The 10,431-nt window shown below is 40.8% G+C and overlaps 1 protein-coding gene across 1 annotated transcript in view; it reads right to left on the bottom strand.

Annotated features, from left to right (window-relative positions):
- The window catches only part of FAM208A (family with sequence similarity 208 member A), a 57,746-nt gene that overhangs the window by 9,876 nt on the left and 37,439 nt on the right, over positions 1-10,431 (bottom strand). The window contains exons 16-17 of the mRNA XM_018556279.1: positions 7,757-7,880; positions 4,083-4,142 (exon numbers count right to left, since the gene is read on the bottom strand). Coding sequence (XP_018411781.1) covers positions 4,083-4,142; positions 7,757-7,880 — 184 coding nt within the window. The remainder of the gene's footprint in view (positions 1-4,082; positions 4,143-7,756; positions 7,881-10,431) is intronic.

The following is a 10,431-nucleotide window of genomic DNA, read 5'->3' as shown; positions in this document are numbered from 1 at the left end:
TGTGAAGAGTTAGTGGGGGGTGTTGGGGGGGGGGGGGGGGGGGGGGTGCGGTGTTAATACATTATCTGCCTGTGTCCCTGTTGAAGAGAATCCCCATTCGGTTTGTGTCCTGGTGACCACTGGACAGAAGGTAATTGGAAATCTGGAAATCTAAAATTTTACAGTTGTAACAGGAATAGCAAACCTTCCAATATGGACACCTATCACTATCGCCTGGTTACAACTAAAATAGTAATTGGACACGTTCTCTCTCATCCAAGTATTGGCTAAACACTTTCAAGAGAACCAAAATCATGCACATCATAGTATTTGCAAATTCTGTCCAAGCAGTAAAAAATAGGACTTTTGTACTCCCTTTAAATCCTGCTAAGAATCTATTAGGGGACAAAGCTTGATCTTAGGAAACCTAAAGAAAATCTCTACAATGACTATAGATACAGGAGGTTAATGAGGGCTTGTTTTAAAGTGTTTTTCACCAATCTATTAAGGGACACAGCTTGATATTAAGAAAGCTAGGTTATTCTGCTGCCTACAGAAGAAAGGGACACCAAGCGCATATAAAACTGAAGGTCATCCCCTTTGAGGCTATAACCCCTTTACATGCTCAGTTGTAGCAAGAAGTTCAAAAAAGATATCATACGAGTGTAGGGAGCTGTGTCCCTAAATGGATTCAGAGAAAAGGATTTTTCTCGATTGTCCATTAAGGGACACAATTTAATAGTATGAAACCTAGGGACGTCCAAAAACAGTCCAAACTAAGGGGCGGACAGACCGAAGCACAGGTGAACCACACCAACAAGAAAAAAAAACTCAAAAAAGGAAAAAACACAACGGCATTTATTAGCCGCTTGTAGAACCTTGCAACCAAACTAGCATCTGTGGAGGAAAATACTCCGACCTTGTAAGAACTAGAGAAAGTATGTACAGAAGACTAGCTTACAGAATACAAATGTGTGACATCGAGGCCTCATGTTAGGTCCAAGAAACAGTGACTGCGCTAGTGGATTGGCCTTTAAGAGGAAAAAAATCTTGTCATTCACTCAGAAACAGTTACTATAAAAGCCAAAGAAGCTCTTTTGGGACATTCTGAAATAACCTAAAAGGAATTGCGTCTAAAGAAGCAGTGGTAAACCCTGAGGGCCCTGACCACAAACAGGCAAAGGGCAATCTCCTTGGAGTGAACCAGCGATAGACACAGGGAAAGTAACAATATTCTCATTAACGTGAAAGGCAGAAACCACTTTGGGGAAAAAAGGGAGGTTTTTAGTCTCAAAACAAACTTATTTATGCAAGATCAAATGGGGCTCCTTACAGGACAATTGCTGATCACTTAGAAACCCTTCTAGCCAAAGTGATGGCTATGAGAAAGGCTACCTTAAAGATTGTAATCCTAAGGAGAGGTCTTAAACAAGTCAGAATGGAGACTTATGTAGCACTGACAATATTCTGTTTAAATTAAAACAGTTGGAGAGGAGGCCTAACGGAGGGTAATGTTGGTAACCTCTTCTTAAAAAAAAAGGTACAAAATCGGGGAAAAATAAGCAAGGAGACTTTAAAAAGAATGGACAGTGCAGACACCTGAAAGTTGATGATGCAAAGACCTAAATGCTGTTCTACCATCAACTGGAGAAACGAAAAACAAGGGAGACAAAAAACACACGGGGACATTCACAGGGACTCTCACCAGTGAAAATATGTCTTCCAAGAATGATAAACCTTTTCTCACAACCTGGGTTCCAACAGCCAAGCAGCCAGTTAGCAAACAAGAAGCAGGGTGGAAAATGAGTCCTTGAGAGAACAGATCTAGCCAATCTGGAAATTCTATGGAGCATCGGCTAACAGATGAACAAGGTTAGCATATCAAGTTCTCAAAAGGCCAATCCGCAGTATGTGAATGATTGGAAAGCTCTTGTCCTTGATCCTATGAAGTAAACCAAGTAAAAACTTAAGTGAGGAAAGCCCTCTGTCCAACATTAAGACACGGGAAGATGCAAAGCAAAGAATCAGGGTAGAGGGTGGGGGCAAAACATCTTGTATCCTTTAGATACTACCTCCTACACCCATGGATCGGCTATACAGGCTCCCCAAATCTCTGCAAAAGCCATCACACTTACCCCCACCTCTGATGGAAATGGTGGGGGGGTTGACCTTTACATGTTGGTGATGTTATTCTGCAGGCTTGGATCCTTTGGTTTGCGACTTAAGTTTAGACCCTCCCAAAGACAAGGAAGTCTAAAAACAGCATGTAGGTGGATGAACAAGAACCTGACTCGAAGGGGGCCAAAAGGAACATTTTGATGCAAGACAGGAAGATGCCACCCGAGTCATGTAAGAAAGCGTTGCCCGAGACATTACCTGGCTAGCATCTAGTGCTGTGTCACAAAGTTTAATGAGACAATCTGGTCAATGCAATCAATAAGTTGAGTCTGAACACCAGTAGCCTCCAAATCCACGCTTAGGGATTTTGACCATTCAGCCAAAGACAGAGATGAGTGCAGAGGTGAGAGCAGTGCCCACCAAGGTGTAAATGGAGCAAGAAATTGATACTATGTGTCAGTAGGTTCCTTAAAGGAAGGAGCGATTAGATCAGAACAGAGTCCAGAAACCATGTTAGGGGAAAACAGTGGAATCTTCCGAATTTTAGGGTGAAACATACTGCCACGATTAGAAAGGTGAGTTTCCTTTTGTTTTGGCAAACAGCTGACGGAATCTTCTTCTATAAAAAAAAAAAAAAAGGGAGGAAATAGTCCTCATCTGATATTGAGGTCAGCAAGACAAACTCTGCGTGCATTCCTGTGCACCCCAAGTCCAGTGCTACGTCAAGTCCAGAGAGAAGGCGAAGGGAAAATTAAAATGGTGGGGGCATAAACAGTGCCTGGCCACATGAGAAACAAGTTCTCACTACTCCCCTATACAGCCGAAAAGTGAAGGAGGGTTTTCATACCCAAAAATAAAGCCCAGCTTCTACAGGGGGGGGGACACTATATAAAAGAGTCCTGGGCAAACTAGAATACAGATGGATTGTTGCTGCTCTCTGCAGGACATCAGAGAGTATAATTAACAGGGAAAACCCGCTAATGAGACTTAAGACTTTTTGGCCTAAAATCGACCAGTAGCTGTTGTGTAGAAAAAAAAAATCTATAGCAAAAAAATCTATAAAAAAAGAATATATAGCAGAAGAGAAGGAAACATACATTCTCCTAAGGACAAGTAGAACTTGGCAGGTGAAAGAATATAGCCTCAAGGGAGTTGACCTTCAGTTTTTTGGTAAGTAAGAAGACGTGCTGGCGCTGACTCGAGTATAAGCCGAGGGGGGCACTTTTCAGCCAAAAAAATGGGCTGAAAATCTCGGCTTATACTCGAGTATATACGGTACCTAGTGTCCATTTCTCCCATAGGCAGCAGAGAAACCAAGACTTCTTAATATTACGTTTTTTCCGCTTATCTACCTACCTAGTAAGTAGCTTTTCATTGGCTAAAAATAATTAAAGAGCTCAACCCTAAAAAGCACACACAAAAAAAAAGCCTGACACTCAACCCCAACTGTGAATGGGGTCTAAAAGCAGCAAGAGAGGTCAGGGATTACTTTTTTTCTTCCCAAAGTTTTTATTGAAAAATGTTTTCATTAGCAATATAAATGAAAACAAAAGACAAGTACAAATAGGATGGGACAGTCTCCCCTGGGATGGCTTGTTTTAAAGCCCTTTTACTGCTCGTTAAGAATATGCAATTAGTTTTAAAAAAGCTTCATCTGACCTAACCTTTGATTTTTACCTTCGTAATTTTTCCATTTTAACTTTGTTGTGCCTCTTCATGTAGCAACAAAATCAAGTACATTGGATACATCGCTTGTTTACAGAAATGGGCACACATCAGAAATGAGCATGGTGATGATGGATATTTAGTTTTTGTAAGGGAAATGAACTGTAAAAGTCCTACTAGTAATTTTTAGTAGGGATATAATATTTCAAGACCTCTTGTGCAAGACTACCACAGACTTTAGTTTTCCCAAAATCAAATCAGGTCCTTTCCAAGGACACACAAGGTTGATAGCAATAATTTATTAAAACTGGCCTCCTCACCTTGTTGGTTCTCATCTCTAAGAAATCCAACATGATCCTCAGGAACACTTTCTTCCTCTCCTGGGGGAAACCAGTAGTTAGAAATCATGGACTCTTAACTGAACTAACTATAATGGTCTCTAATGTACAGAGCAGACCACCACCAAGCAGACCTCTTCCCAAACCACTCAAAACAGATTTAATTTGTTCCTGGTAATAAATAGGCTTGATAAAATTTGACAAATTGAGCAGGGCCCAAAAATTGCACGGTATGTGACAGATGTGAGTATTGTGCCACTTATGGGTTAAAGAGCAAAAGCTTTCAAATTTGAGAACACTGGCAGACCCCAGTGGACTTGTGGTTTTACATGGCCAGCCTGATGGCATACTATTAAAATCATATCCCAGGAGCAATTAAACATGAAAAGCGCACAGCAAATCAGATTTAAACCCTAAAACATATACAAACTATATTAAAATATAAAACTTGTTTTTAATTATCTCAATACTATGGTGGTTATAATATCCAGACCACAGATTTAAAATTAGGTGCTGACATGCATAGCTCATTTTTAATTCCATTAACAGGGAGAACAGAGTGAAGCCGGCACCAATTACATGTAATTTTATGCCACTGTCAGCATTACCACCAACAAAACCTTCACAAATCAATCCACTTATGCCGTCCAGAATATTGGGGTGTAAACCATATAAAAGATGGGACCAATTCAAAAACATGAAGGGTAAATTGTATTCTGTATCACTAAAGAAATCGCTTTTAAGATCACAGGGGCAAGAGAGCCCCTGGGGTTGTGGTAAGAGGCCCAAGTTGCACAATGTTACAGTCCTGTTTTCATTCGGTTCTAGACGTGACAAGTGAGATGTTTCACTTTATAGATTTCTACTTCAGCCCATAGATGGCCCATTGCAGAAGAGCTACTAAACCGGTTTGCAAACAGTGTTTAAAGGGGAACTATAAAAGGGTTTGGGTTAATTTTGTAAGCATATGTTTTCGGCTGTTTTAAATCTATTTTTCATAAAAATATTTTACAAATTACATGGGGGCACCCTCATCACTGGTGTTTCAGAACATAGAAGCAGTTTGCTTTCAGAAGGTCTCTAAGTGAAACTCTGTGAAGAGCACTACACAGCAAAAAATGACTCTTCTGACTTTCATTCTGCATAACTTTGGACATCTAAAGACATCTATACTTTATTTTTAGGTAAAGCAATAAAATTTGGCTTGGAAAACGTGTTTGCTTGATATTCATAAATATGAAATATTCTTATTTGTGCGCATCTGGGAAACCCTTGAAAACCAAAAAGGTTTAGATGACATTTTAGACATTTCTATGGACATTTCTAACTGCAAATGCCCCAAAAAAGCCAATTTCATGTAGTTTGTAATGACAATGACACATTAAGATCATTTACAGTCTGCAAATGGATGATGAAAATGCTTATGAACATTAGATCAGCAACTAAAATATCAAATTTTTTTTGCAACTGGTTAAAAAAAAAACCATCAATCCTGCAAATAATTTCTATACAGCACACCAAAAAGGAAAGTAGCCTGTACTTAAGAGGAAAATATATTCCATTTCAAAACCGAATGCCTTCACTACACTCACAGCATTGTGTAATTGTGACTAGAACATTATCTGCTATGACAATTCAACTAGTTGTTCATGCTTCTAATTTGCCTTCGACCTGAAACTGAAAGGAGAATTCAAATACTTGGCTATATTTGAAATAAGCAAAATGTCATTGTAAACCGTAAGCTGCATTATCTGACCTAGCTGCTTTTTGGTCTATAAACTGCAAAAGATTCTGGATTTCTGAAAAATTTCCTTTAGGCTGGGTTCACACCGGGGCGTACTATGGGCGTGTTTTTTTCTGCACGTTTAGCACGTTTTGTCGTTCAGTGAAACACGCGTTTTTATACCTCCTGGCGGTATGATTTTTTTCCCTTTATTTTTTCTATCTTTTTTGCGCGTTTTTTTTTTTAACTTTCAAACTTCCCGCCGGTTACGCCCCCCTGCGACACGGACGCTCGCAAGGGACGGAACCCGGAAGACGGCCGCAGGACACATTGGGGATCGCAGACAAGGTAAGACCTACGCTGTATTCCTGAGTGTAGCTCGGGGGTTACCGCTTTGTTAACCCCGAGCCACACTCGGGAATAACAATGGATACGCGCTGAAATACGCCCCCAAAGACGCTCCTGTACTTGTTTTGTCATAGGACGTTTTTGAGCGCATTTCCATGGGCTGAAATACGCCCAGGTGGGAACCATGCCCATTGGAAAGTATGGGATTTCACTTGCTGAGCGTTTTTCAGTGCTTTCGATCAGCCCTGAAAAACGCCCAGGTGTGAACCCAGCCTTCAACGATTGTACAACTTAAATGGGCAGAACAACTTTCAGAATTCAGACTTTTATTTTCAAGTCTTAAACCCCCAAAATATGCTAGGTCTCCAAATATTCAATGAGGGAAATTACCTAATGTTTACATTCATATAAGCTATATTACCTGGACAAAAACAGAACAGTTGCTAAACATCACCTCCAGGTAATATCTGAAATCAAAGAATCCAGTTTGGAATGCCTAAAGGACTATTTGCACAACAATGCAACAAACCTTGAAGCCTGTGACACTGCACGAGAAGCAGCACGAAGCGGCGGTGCGTTGATCTTCACGTGTTGTGTTATGTAATTTTCACTCTGGTGCATCAGCTTGCGGGAGCTCGCATAGCTGAGCGTGCAGAGATGAAAAATGACATCTTCAGATGCCAAACAATTCGTGAGTATAAACCTGAAAGTCAGGATGGAAAGTCCATTCAGTTGTAAAACAGGAAATCCATCCGTGGCCACATTATATGGGGCTTCTCGGTCAGGAGTACTCTATTTCACGGTGTCCATTCAGTTGTAACGCTCGGGCCAATTAGCTGTAGATGGTCTTTCATCTGGCCTCGTTCAGCTCTCTCACTGCATGCGAACGTCCGTGTCTCAGCTTTGCACAGCTTCGCATGCAGTGCGCCACAGGCTTTATGCACTTTATTGCTACAATATGGATGCAGCTAAACAAATATGAAGCAGAAAGTATGCTACACACATGGCTCTTCTAGTGATGAAAGTTTGTGTGTGTGCAGGGAGTTTATGTTAAGGCCTAGTGTACTCCTGTGCAACAGCATACAGTTCGCCTTTGACCATCAGCTAATAAAAGTATAAGGCTGTGTTCACAGGCTTGTACAGAAAAAAGCTCCCAAAACCTGCGGCAGCCACCTCTTTTTGGGAGAAAAAAAAAAACTCAGTTGCCATTTAGCATCTTAGAACACATGCAGTGTGAATTAAGCACAAGAAAGACCATAAGAAAGCAATGTGATGTATTTTGACTGCAGCAGTCAAATAAACAGACTGCATCACAACTGCATATGGTGTGAACTGGCCCTAACAGGAAAAATTGCAAAGTGCAGTTAACTATGGCAACCAATCAAAATCCGTCCTCTAAAATGCAACTTCAGTAACAAATCTGGCTGGTCGCCATAAGTTACTAGCCTTTTGCCAAACAACTGCACTTAAAAGGTTTCAAAGAACAGAGTATTAACTCCTATGATTTGCTAAAAAAGGACATGCATTAAATCCATGTAAACCAGTAAAATGTAAAAAAAAAAGAAAAGGTTAGAGTTAACCTTACCTGTAATTGGAATTAATTTCCAGTTCATTTCAGTCTCCACATTGCTGGAATTAGAATTTGGCTGCTGATAGATTTCTTCAGTAGGTGTGCTAGGACAAGGACTGGCATATCCTGAATATGGCCCCTGTGCAGAGAGGGAAAAAAAAGAAAAAAGTCTCAGTTGGCTTAACTTTATACACAGCAATTTGGCTGCAGTGCTAAGGGGGCCGACGTCACCTGAAACCTGACAGTAGCTGCCTTTCAACTGCCTGACTTTATATATTGCACACACAAGATCTGGGAGACCGCAGGTTTGGGACAGGCTTCAGATGACCACTGACCCTCTCAGTAAAGGCAATACCCATATTCCTATCCTGACAGATTCCTTCCAAAATTGATGCAGACACTGCATCATCGCTAAGAAAAAAAGCACTAGAGACTTAAAAGGAGAATTTTGGGGAGAGTGAAATACACTCATCCCCATAATTAGAGCCGACGTACAACACTGCAGCTGTCACACGTCTGCTCTGTTAACCGAGAACTAAGCGATCACATACTGCTGTTTGCTCAGTTCCTGATCTTCTTGCAGAGAAGTCACCGCTCCCACACAGGGATTTCCACCACCCCCCTGTTCCTCCAGTGCTGACTATGGGGCAGGCACAGCTGGCTCTAGAGAGGCAGAGTCAGCAATCATGTGGCAGGCTGGATCTCAACAATGTCGTTGGGATCTTTCCCGCCACTGTGCTCTCAGCATATAGCGGGCAATAGCCAGCCATATGCTGAGTTTTGGGTCACAGGAAGACATAGTAAATAATGACCCTAAAGAGAACTATGGCCGAAAAGGGTTGGACTATATAGTTCTCTTAACCATTTATCAAGAATTTCTGGAAAATAGGTCTGAGGGACACAGTTCTGAAGAATTCTGGTACGTAGGGTTATGCTGCTGCCTTTCAGAAAAACGGACACTAGGCAAACAAAAATAAAAGCCTACCACTTTAAGGACATAAGCCCCTTCCACCTCACAACAACTAGTTGTAGCAAGCAGTATATAAGGAAATGAGGGGAGGAAGCTGTGCCCGTAATGAATTCCAAGAAAAGGATTTTACAGGAAGAACAAAATCCTATTTTCGCTATCGTCGATTGAGGGACACAGTTCTGAAGAATTCTGATATGTAGGGACATTCAAAAGCAGTCCAAACAGAGGGGTGGCCATCAAAACAAAGAACCAGTTCAATAAGAGGAACTGTAAAAATACATTTAACTGTAAAAATTGATCTACCAACAGATTACCAAATCCGTAAACCACACCCTGCAATGCCAATCTGGAATGACCGGAACACGTTAGTGGAGTAAAGGTATACATTTGGGTGTACTGATCCCACGGAGCTACCCAGGTATCTCTCTTTGGATCCCTTGCTCCTGACACAAATTTGCCCACCTTGCTGTGAAGAAAAGATAGAAGATCCACATTCAGTGTTCTGCAGCACTGACTAATTTGTTGAAACACCTCTGGATGAAGACCACTCTCCCAGATACAAATATCTGCCGAGAAAGTCCGCCGCCAGTTGTCTACTCCTGGAATTCCAGAACATTTATCTGAAGCTTTGATTCGTCCGGAGACCAACAAACCTGCACAGACAGATGATCCAGTATACCGCCTCATCCCACAAGACTGGCATCCATCGTGACAATTCTCCAAGTTAGCAGAAACGACTTTCCATCGTCAATGCAGGGGTGTCGGACCACCATGACCGACATCCTGGCCGGTGCACTCAATTTGCTCATCCTGTCCAGCAATAAAGGAGACTTGTCCCAAGCTGTATGAATGTTCTCTGTAAAGGTCTGGAATGGAATTGGGCAAAAAGAATTGCTTGGAAGGTCGATACCACCAGACCCAAATCTCTTATGCAACTTCAATACTTTGTTCTGAGGAAGAAATACCTTTGCTTGAAAAAGGTATCCAACAGGAGACTCAACACTCCAATCAATATGATGGAACCACGGACAATTTCTTGATGTTCAGAACCCACCCAAAGTTCTCCAAGGTCTGCAACATTGTTGAGACGTTGAGCTCCAGACTTAGATGACCTTTTACTTTGTGAACAGTCTCGTCTAAGTATCAAATAGTTAGAATGCCCTTGTGACAAAAGAGCCCCAGAACTGGAGCAAGAACGTTTGTAAAAACCCTTGGAGCCAAAGCTAGACAGAAAGGAAGAGCAACAAATTGATAATGAAGGTCACTTACAGCAAAGTGAAGAAAACGCTGATCTGGAAAAAAGAGAATGTGTAGATACTAGAAATGCAGCGAAATGAAAATTTTAAAACTGAAACTAAACCAAAATGAAAAAAAAAACGGTCGGGCCGAAACCGAAAATGTTTTTTAACTTTTTCAAATTTTGAAAAATATTTTTTTTTAATTCATTTTTTTTTATAAAACTTATTATTTTTTTTACAATTTATCTCTATTAAAATATTTTTATTTTTTACTTTACTTTTAGGTGCTTCAGGGAAATATTAGGGGCAGGGCTTGAAAAATGTCAGTGTCTCACCAGTCAGCATAACCGGACTATAGCCTTGCTATTTATGTTAAAAAAGTTTGGGGACAGATAGAGCTTTCTTTTGGAGGTACATAATCACCACGGGGGTATTTTTCTTTACTATATAATTAAAAAAGTACCATAAATGTAAAAAAAAAA

The sequence above is a fragment of the Nanorana parkeri genome, unplaced genomic scaffold (genome assembly GCF_000935625.1).
Source record: "Nanorana parkeri isolate BGI_ZX_2015 unplaced genomic scaffold, ASM93562v1 scaffold231, whole genome shotgun sequence".
Lineage (NCBI taxonomy): Eukaryota > Metazoa > Chordata > Amphibia > Anura > Dicroglossidae > Nanorana > Nanorana parkeri.
Note: the sequence above shows the minus strand (reverse complement) of the source record. Positions and strands in the feature narration are given on the sequence as shown.